Genomic DNA, 26,605 nt, shown 5'->3' on the forward strand with positions numbered 1-26,605 from the left:
CTTGGAACTAGAATGTACTTACATGGCTAGGACCTTCTCATGGGACTACAATCTTCTCTCATGACTAAAGCCTTCTCTTAGGACTCAAATTTTTACTCAGGACTAGTGTACATCCTTCTTTTTGGACAAGACCCCTTCCCTTTGGAGTAGAATCTTCTCTCGGGACTAAAATGTTCTCAAATGCCGAGACGCGTGCCTTGAGACTAGTACCTTGTCTTTGGACTGCTGTAAATCTGGGTCCTTCATTCAGGACTAGTACCTTCTTTTGGGACTAAATCCTGTTGCGACGTCATCCAGTTTGTCGTCAGCGTCGACACATTTGCGCACGGGTGCCTCATTGAGCGAGTTTGCCCAGGGTCGCGATAGGTCAGTGCGTCCGCCATATTGGTTGTGGCAGATGTTGACGAATGGAAGTGGAAGAACTGAACTTCGTAAAGGGTGACGCCTTTCGTTCCTTCAAATATTGTTGGGGGGCTTTTGTCTAAAACTGTAGCGTTTTTAGGACAACGTGGAGCAGTTCATCGGTTTTTGTGGTCCACTGTTACATTTTTGTACACAAACAGAAGAGTCCAATTGCGATGCATTCAATGCCCTGAGACTGAAATGACCTGAACGAATGAGAATGTTTACAGGCACAAGTAACATTTTAATTTGTGTTTATTATTGTATTTATTTTATTGTCAAAATGCAACATTCTTGGGCAAATATGTCACATTTGTGAAAGTCCGCCGCCTTTTGAAGGGCAAAGCAGATCATTTGCTGCCACAGTGCCACTTGTGTGCGCCAATCGTATGTTTTCCTCTCCGTCCGCGCACCTGCATCACCTCGGCTCCCGCACGGCGCGTTCAGGCACACCTCGTAGACCGCAGCGTCCCGCGATAAGACCACGAGAGCGTCTCCGTGCACGGCAGGCTCTCGCGCATTGCCGGGATTCCGTGAAGCCGTGAACGCGTCGCCGCTGTCCTGTTGCTCCGTGAGGGGGGGGTGAGGGGCGGGGAGGGGAGGAGGAGATGGGGGGGAGGGGGGCCCGGTGATTTTCCACTCGCGATGGTATCGCTCCGGCCCCCCCGAACCGGAGGAGACAAAGTTCACGGAGAGGAGCTTATAAGGAGGACCCGTTTTTGGGGGAGACGCTCACGTCCCAGTCTCGACACCAGAGGACAAAGAGGGACTTTTTCTTTGGCTTTTTTGTTTGAATTGAATCCAAATAGCGAATTTGTGAATCCCACAGCGGCGGCAGCAGGTAAGCACATCCTCCATCCTCCCTTCTCCTCCTCGCAATTATATTTCAGTTCACAAAGAGCTTTTGGGTGTCCTTTTTGCTTCGGGTGGGGACAGTGAAGGCAACACGCGCCGCTCGGACGCTGTTTTATTTGATTTTGTGCCGTTTCTGATGGGTGACATTGAACGCAACACGCGCCGGCTTTCTGTTCATTGTATTAAATCGTGTCTCGTTTTGGTGGCGTGACGGTGAACGCAACGCAGTCGCGGTTGGTGGTTTCTTTTTGGCGGGGGGTGACATTGAACGCAACACCCTCCGGTTGTGCGTTCATTTTACATTCTTGTGTCTATTTTTTTTTTTGGGGGGGGGGGGGCATTGAATGCAACACGCAGGCGCCTTTATTGAATCGCGAGGTGTCGTTTTATATGCAAATGTATTCTTGAATTGTGAGGAATATTTCTATTTTTAATCCTATTCCAACGCGACCTTCTTTGTCTTCACTTTGCGTCTTTGACTTGCCAGTTGGAAAAGAGCGGGTTATTGTTTCTTATATACATATTAAACAAATGAGCACGTTTATGATCGTGTTGTGAAAATGAAGCCAATAAGGGCACGAGCGCGCGCGCGCGCACACGCACAAAGCGGCCAGAACGAGGAAAAAAAAGAAAAAGCAAAAAAAAGGGATGCTCCGCACGCGCGCGCGCGCGCACCGCTCTCTCCCTCTCTCTCCCTTTCTCTCTCTCTCTCTCTCGCTCTCCCTCTCCTTCTCTCTCCCTCGCTCCCTTTCTCTCTACCTCTCTCTCTCCCTCTCCCTCTCTCTGTCTGTCGGCTTGTCTGTCCCTCCGTCCTTCTCTTCCTTCCAGTCCTCATTTTTATTTTCATTTAGTTTCTCATTGTCTCTCTCTTCCCCTTCAATATGATCACGCTCTCATTTTTTTTAATCCCCCGCAGTCTCTCCCTTTTTCCCGAGTGTCTCTCTCTCTTCAGTTCGACTCAGTTCCTCAGTCTCTCTACCCCTGTTTCTTTTCCTCTTTTCTCATAGTCTCTCCATCTTTATCCAGTGGCGGTTGTAGGCCACTTTTAGTGGCGGGGGCGGGGCAGCCCCGAGGGGCCGCACCCCCTGCACCTCCAGGCGCAATCGTGAACGGAGGTGGGCGGGTGCTGACTGAACGTTTCCCCAGACGACACCGGAACGTCGACGTTACTCCCAAAACAACTCCAGTGGTGTATTTTTCATTTCTTGGGCTGACTTGAATCAAATCTTGGATTTTTGGGGGAGGGGAGGGGGGCGTCGTCTACCCCCCCCCCCCCCTCGAGCCACCATTGTCTTTATCAGTTCCTTCCCTTCCCCTCGAATGTCCCATTTGCGCGAGGAGCCCTTGAACGCGGCACAGCGCCGACGGGAACGAACGTCTCTCATCTCGCGCGATCGGCGTCGTTCCCGCGAGAGGAGCCGCGCGGGCTCGCTGCGCCCGCGCGGCACGCAAATAACGCTCAACTGGACCGCCTGCCGCTTTGGGAGTCATATCCGAATCATCGCTGTTGCACTGCGAAGTCGCCAAATAGTGAATATTTGGACCGAGAACAACTCGCGGGGAAACCAGTCGAAGCAAGTTTCCGTATAGCCGACAGTGTTGCGTAATAATAGAACAATCTGCATAATAGCAGTTATGATATCGGGAAATTGGGAACATAAGAACCGATATGAAGACATTTTCGTGTCAAAAGAAGTGCGATGGCTTGTCGTACTGGGAATTAGAAAATGCGGATTTTCCACGGCATCCGTCGGCGCCTGGAAAAACGGGTGCCGGTCTCATTTTCTTTTGATAGTGTTAAAGGAAACTCTTGTCGACTCTGTACTTTCTGCTTGTGAACATCGATAAAGTGTTTGAAAATGGTTTTCAGACAAACGGCGGCCGAAGAAGCGGAGCCGCTGCGGCCGGGGCGCCCGGTCCGGTTCCGCCGGTTCCGCCGGTTCTCTTCGCATCGACCGACTCGTAAAACTAACGATTGGCGAAGGTTGACTTTCCTCCTCTCGGACGCTTTCGACCGAGTCGTCCGCCTGCGAGTCTCTGGCGTCCTCGCTCAGTCGAAAGTCTCTCGGGCGTCGCGGCGCTCTGTCCTTGGACGACGTCCCTTTTTTAATTTTTTGGGTTCCGAAGCTCCATCTCGTTAACCGCGGAAATTCTCGGAGGCGCGGCCACGCCTCTCGATCGTCAGCCTCGCCTCTCGGGAGGTTCCGCCCGGAACCTTCGGCATCGAATCTCGAGGACGCGGCGAGGGTCGGCGCCCTCGGAAAACCTCCGGAACCCTCTGCCGGGTACGCCCGCCTGAGCGTTGATCTTCGAGATCTTGCTCGGCGGTCCTCGATCTCACCGTGCGGTTCCTCCTTTTTCGTTTGGAGGCCGCGAACGTTAGCGACAAGGCTCGCGACGGTTCCCTCCGCCTCAGCGATGCGGAAACCGGTTTGTCGCGGCAAATCTGTCAAAAACTGTCCGGAGGACCTTTTCGCCCGTTTTCGGACCTGCTACACAAAAAACGAGTCTCTGAATCCGAATCCGTTGATGGAAATCTCAATTTCTCTCTCTGTCCTGCAAGAACGCCACGCAACCGACGGCGGAACGCGCACGATTCGCAGGGCGGGCGCGTCCTCGGCTCGAGGCCCGCAAATCTTACACGTCATCTAAAGATTCCAGAGATGTTTGCGCTCGGCCGACGATTTGCGTGACAAATGCGTTTTGGAAGAATTATGAATCAGACAGGATAGAATTCGCCGAGGTTCGATTCCGGCCGCAAAAGCTCAACATTGGAGTTGGCAGAAGCGCAAATGCAAATCGGCCGCTCTTGTTTTTTTTTTGGTTATTCTGCCCGTAAAAAGGCGACTTTGCCGAGTTTCATGTTGGAATAGTTTGGGTTTTTTCTCTCCCCCAAAATGACTTGAAAATGTCACGATTTTTCTTTTGTCCTATTTTAATATGATGACTTTTTTTCGTTAAACATACAACTTAAATCGTGTAGATTACAAGTTAAAAAAAAATGTTACTTCTTGTAATGCTATGACGTATTATTAGAAAAAATGCTAATGTAATATCATTTTTAGACTTTTTTTTCTCAAAAAAATACACATTCACTGTAAATTAGTAATATTAAATTGTTCAAAAAAAAAACAGATTGCAACTCCATGTAGATAAAACTGTTATTTTTACGACTTTTTTCTTGGGAAAATCCGACTTAATCTTATAATATTATAACATATTCTTCAAAAAAATAGAATTTAGCCATTTTAAATGACCTTTCCCCCCCCAGAATATGACTCACCTCATAACTTTGACTTTTCAAAAAATATGACTTTATATTTCTAAAATGACGACTTCTTTATTTTCAAAACTTGGCCTCGTCAAGTTCACCATAAGGCGCGCCGCATTAAAAGGCGGAGTCTCAGTTACGGGGTCTATTTCTGTATTTCTCGCTTACATAAGGCGCACCGTATTATTGGGCGCGGGCATGGTTGAACATACGCTAGCTTAAAACCGTACGCTAGCATGCATGCTAGCGTACGGTTTTAAAAAGGCAGCGGGAGCAAAACTGAATTCGGTTGTCCTTTATTGAAGTATTTAACGAGGTGTTTTTTGGATCAATCCTCATCCACAAATCCATCAAAGTCCTCATCTTCTGTATCCGAAATGAACAAGTTCTCCAGAAAACACGGCGGGTTCCCTCTCGTCATCGACGATGCCGGCGTTTTCCTGCTTCCGCCGCTTGCGAACCGCGGATTCGTTGATCTCGAATTCTGTGGCGGCCGCTCGATTCCCTTCTGCGCCGCTTCTTTCCCCTCGAGCATTTAATCGAGGAAATAACGTACCCGGAGAACGAGTGGACGCTCCTCGTCAAGCAGAAAAACAATAGTTTGTGTCTATCTTGTCCCCTTCTTTAGTCATTTGCAATAGAACGCCCCCAGAAACAAAAACAACAAAAAGTGGAGAAAAGGAGCTTTTTGTGAACGGCGACTTTGTCCGTCTTTTTGTTGTTGTTGCTTTTCTGACACTTCAAACGATAGAACAACAGAAACAAGACTTAAAAAGGGCTTTTGACGGCAAAATAGTCTTTTTTGAAATACGATCACAACGCACACTTTCGGCGAGATTGGCCGCCTCATCGTCGTCGTCTCCTCAAAAGCGGCGCTGTGAGGCAACGCCGCCACCCGGAGGCGTCGGTCAGCCGTGACAGCGGTTTACAAACCGGAACCTCACGGACGAGCTGGGCCCGCTGGAAATTTGACGTTTGAACTGGCACGAAATCGAAAAAACAAAAAAATCAAAAATGACGCAATGGCTTAAAAATGGCCGATGTAGCAAAGCAAAACTAAATTGTCCGGTCTGATTGGCGGCGCTCGTTAGGGCTCATTAAAGTCCACGCTCAAGTGGAAATGCTCACGGAGTCCAAAAAACACAACTGGGAGAGAGGAGGAAGATGATGATGATGATGATGATGATGATGATGATGATGATGGCGATTGTGTAGCCGTTCAGTCCAGTGGAACGAAACCTGCTTAAAATAGTGGAGTGTCTTATATAACAGCTTAGTATGTGTGTGCGCGTGTGCCTGTGCGCGCGCACGCACACACACATCCTGCGGTTCTCACGGCTCTGTGGAGGCGGTTTAGTGCGACAATAATACATTCGTAATAAGCGCACGACATGGTCTATGCAATAGAGTAGTAGGAAGTGCACGACCGAATATGATGGCTAATTCACACGCCAGGACGATTACCACCTTTTTCTCTCGAAAAGGTTCAACTTCAAATGTGGTGAAATGGTTTTCATATTGCCGGAGTGCCTCCTCGCGCGCGTCAGCTGAACGTCATTCCCGGCATTCCCGGCATTCCTAGCAGCAGCAGCAGCAGCAGCAGCAGCATCGTAATGGGTGGGCGTTGATTGTTTGAATGCGTCCGCACGGTCGGGTTATAAATTAACCATCGAGAAGCAGGTCACGCTCGTGTATCATTAACTTGACTTTGGGAACCTGAGACGCTTTAAATGCGTTCAACGCCGCATAATCCCGCCCCCGCCGTACACGCCAAGCACAAGTCGCACACCAGGTGTTCTCAAAGTGTGGTACGAAGGCGACCTGTCGTGGCGCAGGAAATCCATCATTTATCGAATTCAGTGTTCAAAGTGTACATCGTGTGACATTGGCTTAAAATAATATGAGGAACTTTGCAGGACTAAAACCGCTGCCTCGTTTTTGCCGAACACACCGCTACTGTTTCGTAATGTTGGTTATTACGGCGGTACTTGGAGATTCAAGTATTTGTTTGCGGCGGCACTTGGCGTCAAAGGTTAGGGATCCACTGCTCTTCCTTATGATGAAACGATGAAAGCTGTCTGATGCTGTGGAAGCTCCCTGTGTCCGGAAGAAATGTCAGGAAAAGCCTACTAGAATATCTGAACTTCATTGGGCTTACTCGCTTGAAATGATGGAAGGGGTGCGCTGACGTGAGTTTGAATGGGATTGGTTTGTTTTGAAGACTTATAAGAGGGTGTGCACACTTATACAACCACGTGATCTCTGCCATGAATGAGTTATTGTTTTCCCGCTGAGGCAACATTAATGATTGGAAATGAATAGAAATGATTTTTCTTGGTCTCATTCTTCGGGGATCGCAAAAACCCGGGATTCGAACGGGGGTGTGTAGACTTTCTATATCCACCGTACATAGAATATCCTCTTGTAGGCGTCGCGGCGGTTTTCTCGAAAAAAATCAAGCAGACGTGTGACGTGGCCAACACATCAAACGGCAAAACGCTTTTTGATGCTGGCAGCGAAAGATGTTTCTTGATTTGAAAAAAATCTATTTCGGGACGTGAGAGTAAAAATAGTCCCTGCAGTGTGAAACTTTTACCGTTCTATATTTATGACAAAGCACATCCGCGAAAGATGTCACGTCATGCTCTGGTGTCGACTTTAATTTTGTCATTTTAAGACCCCCCCCCCCCCCCCCCCCCCCTATGTAATATATCTGTTTGCTCTGTTTGCCTTTTGCTGTTGAAAGAATGGCCCAGAAGGAGAAGCTCCAGTGCCTGAAGGACTTCCACAAGGACACGCTGAAGCCGTCTCCCGGCAAGAGTCCCGGCACCCGTCCCGAAGACGAGGCCGAGGGCAAACACCCGCAGCGAGAGAAGTGGGCCAGCAAGCTGGACTTTGTTCTGTCGGTGGCCGGAGGATTTGTGGGTTTAGGGAACGTCTGGCGCTTCCCGTACCTCTGCTACAAGAACGGCGGAGGTGAGGCCGCAACGATAGTCGGCGGCGCTCTACGTCGCCCCAAAAACCATTCGATATGCCGTATAATAGACGCTCGGATAGAGACGATGGCGCCACGCGAAGAAGCTGGCGTCGCTCGCCAGCCAGCGCCGGCCGGACGCCAGACTCGGGACACCGGTCTTCAGCTGCTCTCCTTCCTTTGCTGCCTTCCAGGTGCTTTCCTCATCCCCTACTTCATCTTCCTGTTCGGCGGAGGCCTCCCGGTCTTCTTCCTGGAGGTGGCGCTGGGCCAGTTCACCTCCGAGGGTGGCATCACCTGCTGGGGCAAGCTGTGCCCCATCTTCACAGGTACGGACAAAAGAAATGACGTCGGCGGTTTCGCTCTGGGTCGTGTTGGCGATTTCCCGACGAACTCTTCGAAGCTTACCGGGAGCCTAAAGTTCCATAAAACCAAGATTATTGGGACAAAGTAAGAAGCCCGGCGTCGGACGGCAGCAGTTGATTTGCGGTGAATTGGGATGCCGATTGTCATATTGATACAACAGCGTCGATTTTAGCTTTGAGGTTAGGATGTCGCGAATGAGAAGTTGCAGAAAAAGTCACGACTCAGGGTTCGGGGTTGGGAGTTAGCGTCGGCTTGGAGTTGAGTAGGAAACGGTGACGGAGGAAGGTTTTGATGAGGGTTAGGGATGAGAGTCCTGAGTGCCGTTGGGGCGAGGGATTGCTTTGGAGTTAGGGTTTGGGCTAAAATGAGAGATTGGGGTTGGGCTCAGCAAATAGGGTTACGGTCTTCTGGATGACGGTGCGGATTTGGGTTTCCTTTAATCGGAAAGTATGGTACGGGGTTTGGATTTGATGTGAAGGTTCGCGTCGTCATCATCGAGTCATCTGATTGTAAGAAGCACTTCCGGAAGGCACAATCAACCCATTTGACGGAACCGAGGTCGTCTCGTCATTGTCAAGGTCAAAGACGTCCATCGCTTTGTCATCGTTCCGAGTCGCCGTCCGACCTCGGTAACGTTGCGCTTACCGCACCTCCCGCATTTTCGGCTCTCGACGCACGCGTCCCCTGCTCCGACCGGCCGGCCGCCGCCGTTGCCGGGCGACGCCGCGGCCCGGATTCCGATTTTGAAACGGCTTCTTCTGAGAGCGCCGATTCGGTCCTCGCTGAGCCGAGTCCGTCTCGTCATCGCCCTCGCAATTTCCTCCCTTCCTGGCTCTTCCCCTCCCCCGTTACAAAATTGGGTCAATATATTCGTCGTCCGCGTCTGCTCGACTTTACCTCGTTAATATTCACGCCGCCTGTAATTGCGTCGTTTCGTCGCTTGTTTTATTCGCTCGTTTTCAGTCTGCGCGCGCACACTCGCGCGCTCGCACGGCAACTTCCGACACGACGTACACAGTGTCCTGGATCGCAGGTTGCCAGGGCGACAGCGCGGCAACGCATCAGAGCGATGGGGCGGGTGGAAAAAAGGAACGAGAGAAAAAAAAAACAGAGAGAGAGAGAGAGGAAAGGCCAAGAAAGTGGAAAAGATTCCTGTGTGTCTTATCCCCCCGCATCCATTAGAGGGAGGAGTTAGCGAGTTAGCAATTGTGTTTGGGGCTAGTGCTAATTGGTTAGCATTCGTCGGTAGGATTTGGGTTGGAGTGGGTGTTAGGTTTGGGATTAGGATTCGGGTTATGGTTTGCGTCAGTGCTACGTTTTGTATTCGTTTGAATGTTTAGCGTGAGGGTTCGGGTCACTCGGTGTAGTAGGATTAGCGGATTAGATTTGGGGTAAGGTGGAGGAGCTGGGTTGGGGTTAGTTTGGGTTCAGGATCTGGGACTGGGTCAGGGTTTCGTAAGATCGTGTTGGTGGTGCGCTCGATGTCAAAAAGAGTCAAGAAAGGAAGACTGGAAGGTAAACCGAGATCAGTCGACGATCCGAGCGATAGACGAAGACTTTGTTTTTGTCTCACGCGCACGAGGTCAACCGAAGTCGTACGTCAGTGACATCATGGAGGACCGCGGCGTGTGTGCGCGTGTGTGTTTGTTCGATCGGCATCGAACCGTGAGCGGAGGTGCAGAAAAACAAACAAACCTCCAAGGGCATTCTTTTGGCGCGCACGCGCGCGCGCACATGCATACGCACGAGCAGACACGATTGATCACGATTAAGTGAAGTGCCCGCTCCGATCATTAGTAACGCTAACACGTAAAAGCTCAGAACTCCTCGCCGTCTCGCTCTCGGCGTCGTCGGCGGTCAAAGGGAGACGAAATGGCGTCTTACGGCTAAAACCGAAAACCAGCCGCTTGGCTTCGGAGCCATTCGGAGTTCGCGTGTCGCCGCACCCCGCTCGACTACGTTTAGCGCCTCAGACCTCGAATGAGATTCGTCGCTGGACTTTATACGGCCAACGAGAGTCACGTCGTGGGCGTACTTGACGATCGGATCGTAGAGAGAACGAGAGCGGACGAAGAATGCAACCCTGTGGGGCGCCGCGACTTTAAACAACTGCATGCAGCAGACGACAAATCACCAATTCGAACTCTCTGGGGTTCTCAAAGTAGCAACATAAAAATCTGACAACGGGGAGGAAAGCCACCCGGTCCAGCGGTCTAAGAAAGAACCTTGCGGCCCTCATATTGAGACACACTTAAAAAGGGAATAAAGGACTAAAGACGGGAACTTCTCGATTTACAGCATTGAATCGGGAGAAGAAATTATTATTGAGTCAGAAACTCCTGCGATGCGGTTTCTGGGTTTATAAGAGGTTGCAGGGTCGAAGCCCTGCCAAATTGGTCGAGGGCCGATTTCCCCTGAAGTAGTCCTGCACCCGGTGTTCATAAGTACGTTTGTCCGCTGCTTTGCGTGGCCAGCTTGCTGCCCGTCAAGTCTCCTGACGTTCAAAGCGGTGCTTTTGGGTCAGAATATTCAATGACCTTTACGTGTAATACACGGGTCACAGCAAACGCGCCGCGAGCCAGCGACAGCGTCAGACAATTGGCGCGGGTCCTCGGATTTGTAGAGTCTTCAGAGCCGCACTGAATGGAGATAACGATGCGTGTTCCTCTGTAAACGAGTCGGGAGGAGAAGGACGGGCAGGTGGTCACGTTGGTCTCGAATGATTTTCGACGTGCTGCTGCCGGCTGGGAAAGGACAATGCCTAAAATCAATCATCAATTGCAATCATCACGCGGTCCGGACGGGAATGTTCGTATCTGCGTGACGATATCAAAACGGCCGATGACTCCTGCGGGAGATAAAAAGGCTCTCGTTTCAGAATGAGGCGTTCAAGGTTGGCGGCGGCGCAAGTCTCGTCAATGACGCTAGCGTCCGCGCGGCACCGTTCAACGTTTGTTCGACCGCGGCGAAGGTCTGCGCTCTCGCGACACGTTTCCGTGAAACGGTAGTCAGAAAACCTGCGCTGCGCTGCGCTGCGCTGCGCCTGAATTTGGCTCAGGTTTTGTGGACGCGATGTACTTAATTGCGGTCCGCTTTTTTCATTTCTGGTCTGCGATTTCCAAACATGCCGCTTTCTTCTCGCGTTTGCAGGAATCGGCTACGCCTCCATCGTCATCGTGTCCCTGCTGAACATCTACTACATTGTCATCCTGGCCTGGGGGCTCTACTACCTTTTCCAGGTACCGCGTAAACAGATCTACGTCGCGAGTGACAGAACGGCTTCCGCGTATGCCGATGTTCAGTTTGTCGAACTCCCGGTATGACGTGAGCCCCTTGTACAGCAACCTTGTTTGGCACCGCCGCGTCTGCGGCTCCCTATATTCAACAAAGCGCACCGACCGCCGACACGTTGTTTGAAAGCCTCTGCCTGGTTTGTCTTCGTGCCTTCAGTGTTTCCAGCCCGAGCTGCCGTGGGCCAAGTGCAACCAGCCCTGGAACACGGATCGCTGCATCGAGGACACCTACCGCAAGAACAAAAGCCTCTGGCTGCCTTCCAACTTCTCCAACTTCACCTCCCCTGTCACAGAGTTCTGGGAGTACGTACGCAACCACACGCACGATATGGCCCGTGATAGACTTAACGTTCGGGGTTTGCATTTGGTTTAGGTTCGCGGATTACCGTTGGGGGTTTGGGTTTGTGGGTTAGAGTTATGGTTAGGGTTTGGCTACGCGGGCTCAGTTTCTGGTTTGAGTTAAGCTATTTGGTTAAAGAAAGCCTTAGTGTTGGGGGTTGCATTCGGGTTTATTGGTTTGTGGATCCGATTTAGAGTTAGGGGTTGAGGCTTATTTCTAGGGCTAGGGTTAGTTCGGCGAGCAAGGCTCCTTATCTGTGACGTTCGAGTTTGGGTTTTGGGTTGCAGTTGATGGGTTTGTGGAATCGGTTTAGGGTTGGGATTTTGGTTAGGTTTTGTGGGTTTGTGCTTGAGTTAGATTCAGGGTTCAATTTGTGTTTATGTTTTCAGTTTTGGGGGTTTGTGTTAAGTCATCTGCTAATCATCGGTGCGCTTCACGGTGCAGACGCAAAGTGTTGGGCATCAGCAGTGGCATTGAGGACATGGGCCCCATCAAGTGGGACCTGGCTCTGTGTCTCCTGCTGGTCTGGGTCATCTGCTTCTTCTGCATCTGGAAGGGCGTCAAGTCCACCGGGAAGGTCGGTAGTGGCCTCGGAACGGCATCGCGACGGGTCGGCGGGGCTACGGGCAAAACGACGACATCATGGTCATATCTCGCCCTCAGGTGGTCTACATCACGGCCACGTTCCCGTTCGTCATGCTCATCGTCCTGTTGATTCGCGGCGTCACCTTGCCCGGTGCCACCGAGGGCATCAGGTTCTACCTGTACCCCGACCTCGCCCGCCTCAAGGACCCAGAGGTACGATGCTCCCGCGGGACTGTGTTACTATCTTACTACGGTACAAATCTCTTACTCTGCAATGAGCTTACCGTGTTGCTAGTTACTGCGTTACTATGTAAGCGTGTTGCTATGGTTGATCTGTCACTAGTACACCCGTTGCTGTATATCTGTCAGGTGTGGATCGACGCCGGCACCCAAATCTTCTTCTCCTACGCCATCTGTTTGGGCGCCATGACGTCCCTGGGCAGTTACAACAAGTACAAATACAACTGCTACAGGTCAGTAGGGGGCGCTGTAGAGGATACGTGCGTATTAATTGGTCGAGGAATTGACGGACGGCTTGATGACGTGTGTGCCGTAGGGACTGTTTGCTGCTGGGAGCCCTCAACAGTGGTACCAGTTTTGTGTCTGGCTTCGCAATCTTTTCCGTCCTGGGCTTTATGGCACAAGAGCAAGGGGTGGACATTGCAGATGTGGCCGAATCAGGTACGAGGCTTCCGGAAACCGTTGGCGCCTGCCCTCCTTGGTTGCAATACAAATGGAAAACAAACTATTCTCTGCGGGAACAACGAGGCTCCCTGGAGCCTGGTTCCAAATCTTCTTCTTCTCGCCTCCGAATTCTGCTGCATCTCTTCCAGTAGAGCCCAGCGCTGCCTGGCGTGACGTGGCACAATGTGGTACTACACTCTAACTTCCGACTCGCCTGTAGAGACGTTCGAGCCGCAAAGATATATCCCCTTAACGCCCCCGACGGCTGGAATATACCCCGCGGGGTCGTCACGGGGCTTTTCCGCGCTGAGACGACAAGGCGCTCTAAAGCAGCCACGCCGGCACGAAGCCCCTGTCCGCGTGCTGGCCGTCCCCCTCCTCGCTCTTCCGTCTTTCACCGCTCGACAACGAGGCGCTCTAAAGTGGGGTTAGGGGCGACTCGTGGGGTTGAGATGCGTCACTGGGGCTCCTCGCTAAAAAGAAAATCAGGAAAAGTGAGATGGTGAAAAACTGTTCACCGCGAGATCAGAGTTCTCAGTCTTGACACTTTTTCAGCAATTAACTTCAAACACGAATAATTTATTGAGAAACAAATCTACGCATTTGCCCCCAAATCTGCGACGTGCGGCCAATTCAGTGGTTGGTTAGAGCGGAAGTGAACGCCGTGTTTTGTTTGGACGCCTCGTCGTCGTTGTTGTTTTTTCCCCGACTTACGGTTGCTATTGGCGACATCCGGTCAGTCAAAGCGCCAGTTTGTATCCGCTGTGCCGAACGGTTTGGCTAGTGAGTTTCATTCACGGTTGAGATGATTATTTTATAGTTCCAATTATTTTCTGAACGTACACGAACTAGCGGCATACGCTGTCAGGCAATCGGGCAGGTGAATTTAGGCACTGGGGACCGTCCAGTCACGTGACGCTGATGTCATATCCCGTGTCTGCCCGCCCCGTTTGCTGTCGTCAGGTCCCGGCTTGGCCTTCATCGCCTACCCCAAAGCCGTAACCATGATGCCTTTCCCCACACTCTGGGCCATCCTCTTCTTCATCATGCTCCTGCTGCTTGGCCTCGACAGTCAGGTGAGCCGTTTGCCGCCCTCGAAACGCGACGAACCCCATTGAGTCGGATCGCCAATCGACGCCGTCGATTGGTCGCTCTTTCTTCAGGTTGTGACGTGAGGACAAATGACGATTTGCGCTTGGAAATGTTAGTTTCCCGTCCACCCGAAGATGAAAACATCCGAAAATGCAAACATCTTTTTGGAATGCTGACGTTTTACAAAAGCTTTGTTGGCACGTGCCAATATTTGAAAACACGAACATTTTAAAATGATAACCCTCGAGGAAGCTATCATTCAAAATGCTAAATAGTTAAAGATGAACCCATCCCCAAATGTGAAAGTTTGAAATTAACATTTGAAATTGTGAAAATGTCAACGTTTCAACAAACGTAAACATGAGAAAATGCTAACATTTGAAAATAATCTCTTCTAAAATTTCTCGCGTTCAAAATGTTGACATTTGAAAATGCTACCATTCAAAGACGCAAACATCCGAAAATGCTAACATTTGAAAATAATCTCTTCTAAAATTTCTCGCGTTCAAAATGTTGACATTTGAAAATGCTACCATTCAAAGACGCAAACATCCGAAAATGCTAACATTTGAAAATAATCTCTTCTAAAATTTCTCGCGTTCAAAATGTTGACATTTGAAAATGCTACCATTCAAAGACGCAAACATCCGAAAATGCTAACATTTGAAAATAATCTCTTCTAAAATTTCTCGCGTTCAAAATGTTGACATTTGAAAATGCTACCATTCAAAGACGCAAACATCCGAAAATGCTAACATTTGAAAATAATCTCTTCTAAAATTTCTCGCGTTCAAAATGTTGACATTTGAAAATGCTACCATTCAAAGACGCAAACATCCGAAAATGCTAACATTTGAAAATAATCTCTTCTAAAATTTCTCGCGTTCAAAATGTTGACATTTGAAAATGCTACCATTCAAAGACGCAAACATCCGAAAATGCTAACATTTGAAAATAATCTCTTCTAAAATTTCTCGCGTTCAAAATGTTGACATTTGAAAATGCTACCATTCAAAGACGCAAACATCCGAAAATGCTAACATTTGAAAATAATCTCTTCTAAAATTTCTCGCGTTCAAAATGTTGACATTTGAAAATGCTACCATTCAAAGACGCAAACATCCGAAAATGCTAACATTTGAAAATAATCTCTTCTAAAATTTCTCGCGTTCAAAATGTTGACATTTGAAAATGCTACCATTCAAAGACGCAAACATCCGAAAATGCTAACATTTGAAAATAATCTCTTCTAAAATTTCTCGCGTTCAAAATGTTGACATTTGAAAATGCTACCATTCAAAGACGCAAACATCCGAAAATGCTAACATTTGAAAATAATCTCTTCTAAAATTTCTCGCGTTCAAAATGTTGACATTTGAAAATGCTACCATTCAAAGACGCAAACATCCGAAAATGCTAACATTTGAAAATAATCTCTTCTAAAATTTCTCGCGTTCAAAATGTTGACATTTGAAAATGCTACCATTCAAAGACGCAAACATCCGAAAATGCTAACATTTGAAAATAATCTCTTCTAAAATTTCTCGCGTTCAAAATGTTGACATTTGAAAATGCTACCATTCAAAGACGCAAACATCCGAAAATGCTAACATTTGAAAATAATCTCTTCTAAAATTTCTCGCGTTCAAAATGTTGACATTTGAAAATGCTACCATTCAAAGACGCAAACATCCGAAAATGCTAACATTTGAAAATAATCTCTTCTAAAATTTCTCGCGTTCAAAATGTTGACATTTGAAAATGCTACCATTCAAAGACGCAAACATCCGAAAATGCTAACATTTGAAAATAATCTCTTCTAAAATTTCTCGCGTTCAAAATGTTGACATTTGAAAATGCTACCATTCAAAGACGCAAACATCCGAAAATGCTAACATTTGAAAATAATCTCTTCTAAAATTTCTCGCGTTCAAAATGTTGACATTTGAAAATGCTACCATTCAAAGACGCAAACATCCGAAAATGCTAACATTTGAAAATAATCTCTTCTAAAATTTCTCGCGTTCAAAATGTTGACATTTGAAAATGCTACCATTCAAAGACGCAAACATCCGAAAATGCTAACATTTGAAAATAATCTCTTCTAAAATTTCTCGCGTTCAAAATGTTGACATTTGAAAATGCTACCATTCAAAGACGCAAACATCCGAAAATGCTAACATTTGAAAATAATCTCTTCTAAAATTTCTCGCGTTCAAAATGTTGACATTTGAAAATGCTACCATTCAAAGACGCAAACATCCGAAAATGCTAACATTTGAAAATAATCTCTTCTAAAATTTCTCGCGTTCAAAATGTTGACATTTGAAAATGCTACCATTCAAAGACGCAAACATCCGAAAATGCTAACATTTGAAAATAATCTCTTCTAAAATTTCTCGCGTTCAAAATGTTGACATTTGAAAATGCTACCATTCAAAGACGCAAACATCCGAAAATGCTAACATTTGAAAATAATCTCTTCTAAAATTTCTCGCGTTCAAAATGTTGACATTTGAAAATGCTACCATTCAAAGACGCAAACATCCGAAAATGCTAACATTTGAAAATAATCTCTTCTAAAATTTCTCGCGTTCAAAATGTTGACATTTGAAAATGCTACCATTCAAAGACGCAAACATCCGAAAATGCTAACATTTGAAAATAATCTCTTCTAAAATTTCTCGCGTTCAAAATGTTGACATTTGAAAATGCTACCATTCAAAGACGCAAACATCCGAAAATGCTAACATTTGAAAATAATCTCTTCTAAAATTTCTCGCGTTCAAAATGTTGACATTTGAAAATGCTACCATTCAAAGACGCAAACATCCGAAAATGCTAACATTTGAAACATTTCTTTCTTTCCCCCGCCAAAATCCAAATGCCACAACGGAGTCATATTTCATATTCAAGCGCTCTTCGAGGGCTTTCCAGATGCACCATTATTTGGTTAATGTTGTGACTTTATGACAGATTGAGATGGTTTTAGCGCTTGAAAATGCTAGCTTCACACATCCAAACTCCAGGTTTCCCAAACGCCATCGAGTCACATCTCATATTAAAGCTCTCCGCGAGGGCCTTTGCGATGCGCCGTTATTTTTCCACGTCATGATAAATGAACACGAGCCGCGCATGAAAATGTCACTTAAACTGACCAATAACGCTTTTGACACGCCACACAACACAGCCGAGTGCTCAGCGGAGGTAATACAAGTTGCGATATATTGTGTGTGCGCGCAGTTTGTGGAGGTGGAAGGGCAGATCACATCACTGGTGGATCTGTATCCGTCCTTCCTACGGAAGGGTTACCGCAGAGAGGTCTTCATCGCTATCATATGCTGCATCAGCTACCTGCTGGGACTCACCATGGTTACCAAGGTAACACGCGCAACGGCAATCGATATTAGATCATGTATAACGGCTTCAACCAATAGTAATGAAATCAAATCAATAGCTTGTCTTCTGTGACTGTGTTAATAGTTTTCCTGCCACTAGTTCTGAAGAAGCGACTTTGGGCTTTTCCCGGTCAGGGGTCGCCACTTGCATGATTTGTTCGGCGTCGTTTTTACCCCGGATGCCCTTCCCGACACAAGCCGCGGCCATTTTTCATCCCCGATTCCCGGCTTGGCACCGGCACCGACCGGGAATCGAACCCGCGCCGTCTGCGTGAAAGGCAGCAGCTGTGCTGCTACGCTACCGGTGCACCGCTAGTTACTCTGGTACTATGTCATTCAATATCAATGGTACTATGTTACTCGTTCAACATCGACACTATGCTACCGTGTTACCCTGGAACTATTGCACTGTTACTATGGTTTTATGTAACTAGTTACTATGGTACACATGGTACTCTCTGACTATATTCTTCCGGTTATTATGTTATGAGTTATTATGGGACCATGTTACTAGATTATTATGTTACTCGTTACTATGATACTATGTTACTGGTAATCAATCTATCATGTGACTATTTGCATCGCTACTGGGTTACCAGTTACTTTGCACGGCACTGTGTTACTAGTTACCGTGTGACTGGTCACTACTAAGTTTCTATGTTACGAGTCACTGTGCTACTTGTTACTACGATTGCATGCTACTGGTTACTCAGGTACTATGTTTCTAGTTACTGCAATACCATTTACTTTGGTACTACCTGACTCTGGCACCATGTTAAAGGTTGTCATGGTACCATGTCACTGGTTACTATGGTTCCATGTTACTAGTCACTTTTACTCTCATAGTATTGTTAGCACTTCCTAAGGTACGATGGTACGCACCACTACGTTACTGTGGTACTATCTTATTTCGTTACTATGGAACTATGTTATTAGTTGCTATTATGTTACTAAGTTGCTATGGAACTAGTCACTGTCTTACTAGTTACTTTGTTACCAGTTACTATGGTACTAGTTACAATAGTACTATGGTACGGTCATTTTGTTCTTATGGCGCTGTGTTACTAGTTACTATGCTAATATGCTGCTGCTCACTAAGGTGGTATAGTACGTTACTCTGTCGCGCTGTTACTAGTTATGAGGTGACTAGCCGCTATCTTACTAGCAGTTACTCTGGTACCATGTTCCTGCGGCACTATGTTCATAGTTACGATAGTGATGCTACTGGTTACTGAGGTACTATGTTACTGTGTTCCTGTGCTACTAATTACTACGTTACTAAGGTACTAGTCACTCACTGTTGCCGCGCATCCCAATGCGGGAAGCTGCAACTGCTCCCTTTTGGGCGAGTTATGTCTTCGCTGGGAAACGTTCCCGCCAGTTCGCCGCGATTGTGGCGCAAGGATACTCGGGCGTCGCGCTCGCGCGCCCGACGTCACGTCCGGCGCAGAACGAGACGGCTCCGCTGGGGCCATTTAGCGGCCATTGAGTCAGGTCACCGCGTCGGTCCGTCAGGTCCACCGCGTCGGTCCGTCAGGTCCACCGCGTCGGTCCGTCAGGTCACCGCGTCGGTCCGTCAGGTCACCGCGTCGGTCCGTCAGGTCACCGCGTCGGTCCGTCAGGTCACCGCGTCGGTCCGTCTCTCGCGTCTCTCGCGTCTCCCGCGGCTCCCGGCTTTCTGCTTTCTGCCCGCGCCGCCAAATTGCTTCGGCAGTCAAAATCACATTTGACGTTTGAGAGTCGGCCTCGCACTTCATCCGAACGCCGACTCCTCCGAGGAGTCCGTTAGATTGCTAATGTCGCCTTGAATATTATCTGCGCTATGACTTTAATGGACGCAATGACGTACAGTGCGTTCGGAAAGTATTCACTGCCGTTGACCTTTTCTGCATTTTTATTTTGGGTCATGTGAATCGATTCCAAAAGAGATGCAATTATGTCAACGTTTTAAGCAGCAGAAATGTTTCTGTACTTTTTCAGATCTGTGCAATTCTGTCAACATTTTCAAATGTTAACATTTGAAAAATCATACGTTGAAAATGCAAACCTCCCAAATGCTAACATTCGAAAAGCAAAAAGTTGAAAATGCTAACATTGGAAAATGCAAACGTGACGATTCATTTATTTATTCTTTTTTTAATGTCACGTTGCAAAAAAATGCAAACATGCTGACATTTGCGAATGCAGTTTTTGAAAATGCAAACATTTGAAAATGTGTCAAAATGGAAATGTGGCGTGTGTGTAAATGCAGAAAATGTTTGTTTTGCATGTTCATTGTGCTCGATTGGCAACGATCCTGCTGTTGTGTCGCCAACTCGTTTCCTGTCATGTGTATTACGTCTTTCCTAGTCATTTTTGCAGGTCTGTACGTTAATGACTTTTTCCCTAGGCCGTTGTTCGAGTGCGCTAAAGGGAAGCCGAACGTAACGGTCCGTTTTTGTGTTTGTGTTTGTGTGTGGTTAGGGTGGCATGTATGTGTTCCAGCTGTTTGACTACTATGCAGCGAGCGGTGTGTGCCTTCTGTGGGTGGCATTCTTTGAATGTGTAGCTGTTGCCTGGGTTTACGGTGAGTACCGCTAACGTTCCAGCACGTGCGCGGCGCCAAAGCTTGAAAACCACAATGGCACTCAATCGAGAGCAAAAAAACACAAACAAAACAAAAAAAAAGCAACAACACATTTTGGCGGGTGAAAATGCAAACATGCAAACTATTCAAAATGATAACATTCAAAATACTACCATTGGAAAATTGGCAAGATATGAAAATGCTAACATTTTTTTAAATTATTTTTTGAATACACTAACATTTGAAAACACAAACATTAAAAAACGTAAAAACTCTACAAAATGCCAACATTTGTTAAGACTACCAAGTGAAAATGTTCACGATTTAAAACAAACATTTGAAAATGCGAACATTTGAAGATGAAAACATCTGAAAACGAAGACATTTTGAAATGTTAACATTTATAAAACAATCCAAAAATTAAAAAAAAAACATTATTTTAAATTTTGAAAATGCTAACATATGAAAATCTTAACATTTGAAAATTTGAAACGTCTAACATTTGAAGATTTAACCGTCCCCAAATGCAAAAATTCAAAAAATAACATTTTAAAAAAATGAATAGATTGTGAAATGCAAACATTTTAAAATGCTAACATTCACAAATGCTAGCATTTTAATAGCTAGCATTTTAGTAGCCGGGGGGCGAAAAACGGAGCGCGATGTCGCCGGCGTTGACGTTTGCTCGCTCGTTTGCGCAGGTGTCGATAACTTCTACGATGCTGTGGAGGACATGATCGGCTACAGACCGAACCCTTGGATGAAGTGGAGCTGGTCTGTCATCACTCCCTGCTTGTGCGTGGTAAGGCGCACACGTTGCCCTGCAAAACGACAACTTCTTGGCGCAAGAGCCACGAAGAGACGTCGTGCGCTTCAAACGGAACGCCGTCAAACCGCGCACCGCCCGCCGGATGTTTTTCAACGGGTGAAATTCGCATTTGTAAGCAAGCCGCTGTAATTAAGAACGGATCCCCGTAGATGGCGACGTCGTGTCGTTCGGATTTGGGATCGGCGCAGCTTTTGAGCAGGAGAGAAAGATTCGGGGGTGACTCTCGGCTCGTCGTGTCGATTTTGAGGGAGGCGAACGCCGATAGATTCAGGCACCTCGTCACCGAGGCGCGAATGAGTATTCGCGGTTTAAAAAGAGCATGTTTTGCCGTACGTAGAGGAAAGCGCGTGTCGCGATCGTGACGAAAGATCACACAGTCGAGAAGCCGCCGACGTTCAACTCGAGCCGCGCGGTGAGTCAGCGTGGCTCACCGCGCGTTTCTTCCTTCGACGTGATTTCGACATCGAAAGCCTCATCGGTCTCGTTGGAGGAGTCGCAAAAGCAAAGAAATATTAGCGGCGAAGCTGGAAAAGCGGCGAAGCTTTGGGGGACACCGACCCGTGTTTTGATCACTAACGAGCGGAAAATGCTCGAAACCCACGGAAACAGCTGAGGGCGAATGACCGCAGTCGAGTTTTGTACTCTGAATGACGTAAGCGTCGTACACAAACGTCGCGTTGCTTGGCTAACCGTCGTCATAAGCTGCATTGGTTGTTTTCTGCGTTTGCGTTTGCAGAGCTGCTTTATTTTCTCTCTGGTCAAATACAAGCCGCTGACGTACAACAAAGTGTACGAGTATCCCGACTGGGCCGTCGGAGTGGGCTGGACTTTGGCCTTGACGTCCATGATCTGCATCCCCATGGTGGTGGTCATCAAGATCATTCGCTCCGACGGGCCGCTCATTGAGGTGCGTCCTTGCCCGCCGGCCTTTTGTCATGTGAAATATTTTTTATTTTATTTTATATATATATATATATATTATTTTTTTCAATTTTGAATTTTTTTTTTTTTTCTTTTCCGGAGGGAACAACTCGCCTCTTACACACCGCTTGAGTCGGAAAGGCTGAACTTCTTACGAATGAGTTTTTGTTGTCCGCTTTGCCCCCTCGCAGAGGATCAAGGCGGTGGCCGCCCCGGTTCGCGGCGGCGCCAGTTCCCGCCCGGCGGACCACCGCGGCCCCAGGGACCCGGCCTACCCCGTGGACCCCAACGGGAACAAGGGACTGCTGATGAAGGGTCCCAGCCACACCATCGTAGAAACCATGATGTAAAAAAAAAAAAAAAAAAGATAGCGGGGTGGAAAGCTCTCCATGAGATCGCGCCCCTCTCCCGCCAGCCTCCCCGATGCTTCCCCTCAAGCTAACGCTAACTAGCCGCCTTCTGTTTCGCCGTCTGTCCGTCCGTCCGTCCGTCTGTCCGTTTCACTCTCTGGTGGAATGAGAAAAAAAAAGGGTTTATGGAAGAAGAAAAAAAAAAAAAAAGTAGTCTCAAATCTTTTCGGAATACTTTACGAAGGAAGTTTCTTTTTCTTCTTCTGGACAAGAAGGTGACCATGGAGTCCTGGAATTAAAAGGTCAAAGTTGGACTGAATCCCAAAAAGAAAAGCCAATTACGGCAGGAATGTTTACGGCACGCTAAGTGTTTGAAGTCCCAGCCCCTCGCCCGGTGCTCCCGAGCCCCCCAACTACAATCATCCAAAACCAAAGTCCGATTTTGTGCACTTCTGAGCACCGTTGCCGAGAACCGGAACAAACCGCAAACCACCAGACAAAATTTGGCGGAAAATGTCTCCGGGACCCGATCCCTAAAACGAACACAGCGTTTTGGTTAAAAGCGGGAATTTTCCGACCAATTCCGACAGTACAACTGATGGTTTGACCGACTCCTCGCGGGGAATTTGGACAAATCGGAATCAGGGGCGACTTGACACGTGTGCTGCGATTGATGCGTGAAAATGTCTCAAGAACTCTTGTCATACCCAAAATGGAAAATCAGTCAAATTATTATGAAATAGTTATTTATTTATTATACAGCTCATTCTTGCACCGACTCCTCCCCGGGAATTCAACCAAACGGGACCAAATTGGAATCCGGGATACTCGACCCACAGGCCGTACGTAATTAGTTGCGAATAACGTTAGCGCGCGCCGCAGGATGCGGGCGCCGCCTTTGATGAATGGCCAAGGCTTTGGATAGAAGTGGCAATTATTTTTGGCAATCTGACAATTAAACCGATTCTGCTGGGAAATTCAGACAAATTGGAATCAAGGCTATTTGACACATGGGCTCCGATTCATTGTAAAGAAATGTTGCCCACACCGCTGGCCTTTGCTGATTTGCCACGGCTTAAGTTAGAAGTGGCAATTATTTTGGCCGATTCCAAAAATCGTACTGAAACCGATTCCTCGCGGGAAAATGAGCCAAATCGGAAACAGGGATATTTGACACATCAGCAAACTGCACTTGAATTTATCTTTTTTTTTTTTTTTTTATAAATCCTTCCAAAGATATTATTGTGGACCAAAATTTGGGACATTTCAATGTATTGATGATGTCATCGAAACAATTTGAAGGTTTCCAGTCAGGGTGGGCAGAAGTGTCATTAATTGGCTCGTGGCGTATTCAATAATAAAACGAAACAAGTATCATAGCAACAAACGTTTGGACAACCGTGGTGTATCAAACCAAATCTGTTTTCGCTGCACTTGGCAACCTTTTTTTTCCTTTTTTTCTTTTTATATGTGACAAATCAAAGCTGTGAAAAGCCCCCCCCCCCCCCCAAAAAAAAAAACAAAACAAAAAAAAAAAAAACTATTTATGCGAAAAATGCGCTGAATGTGTACTTATGACAACTCCAAACCAGGATTCTGGTTGTGAAACGCACCTTAAACGCATGACATGACGAAGCCCGAGAGGACTGGACCACTTGAACCCTTTAAACGTTTGTGGTGTCTTTGCCGTTGTGTTCCGCGCCCGCTGATGCGTCTCGTTATCTAAGCTCGATATCTCGCTGTTCTAGACCCGCTCCGGCCTCTGTTGGTTTTTCCCGCGCCGAGAAACTTTCATTCGTATTCTGATCATTCTAATTATAATTAGTCCCTCCTCTGTCTATGTACTCTTAGGTCTGTCGTGTTCTCGTATTTGCTGTGGATGAGTAGTTTCACATAGACGAACGACCCCGCTGCTATACAAAGGGCGAGGACAAAAGTATTGGGACGCTGTCGCGAGGCGGACTTTACACTGGGCGCAAGCGTGTGAGTCACCGGGCTGTTTCCATGGCAACTTGCATCACCCGCCGCGGAAAGAACAGCGAAGAGCAAACGTAATACTGGAAAAATATGGGCATGTTGACATAAGGTTAGGGATGAAAGTGTGGTAACTTGGACAAAAGTCATCGGTTGAGAAGATAACAAAAATATGGGATATTTGGACAAAAGTATTGGGACAGAAAAGGGGGAATGTGGGACTTTGAACAAATGTCTTGGGACAAAACCATGAAGAAAATGTGGGAATCTTGACCATATACTGGGACACAAAGGTGGAAAATTGGGGAATTTGGACAAAAGTACAGGGACAAAAAGTGAGGAAATTGTGGGAATTTGGACACAAGTATCAGTACAAGCAAAAAAGTAGTAAAACGTTTTTGTTTTTTTTTACACTTTTCATATGAAGGCATCATAATTATGGAACCTAGTTGAATTCCCATTCTTATTTCATTGAATTTCTGCTCTGTATTTCCTGTCCGTGCAGTATTAACCACAGCACCATCTGCTGGATGTGGTGGGGCACCGCCCGACTTGCCCCAAATGTAAAACCCCCTCGAGGCATCGCAATACTTTTGTCCACAAAGTCGCCATTTTTTTTTTTTTTTTTTTTTTTTACCGCACCATCTTGAAAATTATCCATCCCATCCTTCGCACGCACACATGCTAGCGTCACGCTAACATCATGCCTAACATTAACAAACAACATATCAATCTTGAAAAATTCTGAATTTCCTTCAACAGAAATTGAGCTCGTCACTATGAAATAAAATAAATGCATAAATATATTAATAATAAAGTATTAACTTTTTTCCTTAAATAAATGATTCATATTTTTCCTTAAATAAATAGTTCATATCAACGTTTTTCCATCTAATGGGTCACATCGTGAACATGTTCTCCCCAACAGCCCATCACATTTTCTCTCCTCCAAAAAATGATTCACATTTATTTTTCCCCAAATAAATAGTTCATATCAGTGTTTTCACCTCAAACAAATTAGTCATAACGTTTTCCGCAGATTAATAGCTCATATCATTTTCTCCCTAAATAAATAGCTCATTCTGTTTTTCCCCTCAAATAAAGTTGATTTAGCATAGTCCTCGCAAATAAATAGAACACGTCATTATTTTTCTTAAATAAAAAGTTGTCATGTTTGCTCCTCGAATAATCCTTTTTCACTTCCAATCGTTTTTTCCTCAAATAAGTACTACATATCAAGAATTCTTTTTCTTGAATTGTGATCGTAAAAAATGAGTCCATCGTGAACTTTTCTCTTCAGATAAATAGTTCATATTTTTGTGCCTCAAATAAATAGTTCATACTTTTCTTCTCAAATGAATTATGTTTCGCCTACTTTCCACAAATGCTTTTTTCCTTCAAATGCTTCATATCACATGAAACTTTTTCATCAAATAAATAGCGCATGTTATTGCTTTCCTCCCCAGAGATACAGCAGCTGATGTCATTTAGTCTTTATCCTCAAACGAAAAGTTCCAATCTTATTTTTTCCTCGAATAAAGGGTTCATTTTATGACGCGATTTTCCTCAAACAAACACGTGGCATCCGTCACGGGCGTTTGCTTTATTCCGTTGCCTCTTTATAAAAAGTGCTGAAAATGTCACATTCCCGCCATTTAGGCAAATCTAAATCGCTAGCGTCGCTAACAACCAAACGTCAAAGCTAGAAATGATATTCGCACATTTTGGTGCCGACATCTTTACCAATTGCTCTTTTTGTTCCTCGTTTGTTTGTTTTTTTGATGTTCCGACACCCGGCCACTCAATCGCGTGCAATAACTACCGCAGTTTTCCAAAGTGTTTCGATAAAAGTGTTTTGACGAGCTGCAGTATTCCCGCCGTTTGGATTGACTCAGTGCTGCCGCCTAGCAGGCCGTTTCCATTCATCGGTTTCACTCCGCCTTCGCAGCTAAAGCACATTTGCACTGCTCATCATCATCCTCTTCATCATCATCATCGTCGCCCTTTTCATCCTCTTCCCACTCACGGTATCCATGGCGACGCCCGTCACGAGAACGTGACAAAACGGTTTTAAACGAGTATTTCAAAGGTTTCATTATCTTTTCTTTTGTCTTTTCTTCCAAGTCATCTGTCAGCTTGAAAAAATGTTGATCAGGTTTAATAAAAATAAAAAAGAAAAAAAATGTGTAAACGTTGTTTTTTGTTGTTACTTGATTAAAAAGAAATATCCCAGCAGTGTGCCCTGTATTTTTTTTCTTTGTCATGTAATGAAAATGACACAGATTTGAACAGAATTAGACAGTGAGGGGGAAAAATACGATTTTGGAAAACAGTATTGGTCCATAAAATGTGGGAAAATATAGGATGTTTGGACAAAAGCATTAGGACCAAAAAAAAAAAAAAAAAAAAAAAAGTAGTGGGACAAAAAGGGAGGAAAATGTGCAATATTGGGATAAAATGGGGGGGAAAAATGTGGGAATGTGGACATGAAAATATGGAGTGCCTGAACAAAATACAGAAAATTTTTGAGAATTTGCACAAATGTTTTGGGACAAAACGGTGACAAAAACGTGGAATAATTGTACAAACGTTAAGGGGACAAAAAATAAATCAGAAAATGTGTGAACTTGGACAAATGTATTGGGCCAGAAAAGTGAAGCAATGTGGAATATTCAGACGACGGTATTGGGACAAAAAAAAGGTGG

The 26,605-nt window shown here is 46.3% G+C and overlaps 1 protein-coding gene across 3 annotated transcripts; it reads left to right on the forward strand.

Annotated features, from left to right (window-relative positions):
• The first annotated feature begins 1,033 nt into the window (after window positions 1-1,033).
• On the forward strand, window positions 1,034-26,132 carry LOC133408399 (sodium- and chloride-dependent taurine transporter-like). Of its 3 annotated transcripts, none has more exons than XM_061687273.1 (15): window positions 1,034-1,243; window positions 7,275-7,504; window positions 7,697-7,831; window positions 11,019-11,107; window positions 11,319-11,464; window positions 11,946-12,078; window positions 12,165-12,299; window positions 12,456-12,559; window positions 12,643-12,767; window positions 13,734-13,846; window positions 17,106-17,243; window positions 19,724-19,826; window positions 20,528-20,628; window positions 21,392-21,562; window positions 21,768-26,132. In XM_061687273.1, the coding sequence occupies exons 2-15, from the start codon at window positions 7,276-7,278 to the stop codon at window positions 21,924-21,926; spliced, it is 1,881 nt and encodes a 626-aa protein (XP_061543257.1). In that variant the 5' UTR covers window positions 1,034-1,243; window position 7,275; the 3' UTR covers window positions 21,927-26,132. The 3 variants fall into 3 exon arrangements, with proteins under 3 accessions (XP_061543257.1, XP_061543258.1, XP_061543259.1); XM_061687274.1 differs by having other exon boundaries at window positions 21,425-21,562; XM_061687275.1 differs by lacking the exons at window positions 12,165-12,299; window positions 12,456-12,559; window positions 12,643-12,767; ... (4 more) ...; window positions 21,392-21,562; window positions 21,768-26,132 and having other exon boundaries at window positions 1,035-1,243; window positions 11,891-11,982.
• Window positions 26,133-26,605: the final 473 nt, after the last annotated feature.

This window comes from Phycodurus eques, chromosome 10, assembly GCF_024500275.1.
Source record: "Phycodurus eques isolate BA_2022a chromosome 10, UOR_Pequ_1.1, whole genome shotgun sequence".
NCBI classification, from domain to species: Eukaryota; Metazoa; Chordata; class Actinopteri; order Syngnathiformes; family Syngnathidae; genus Phycodurus; species Phycodurus eques.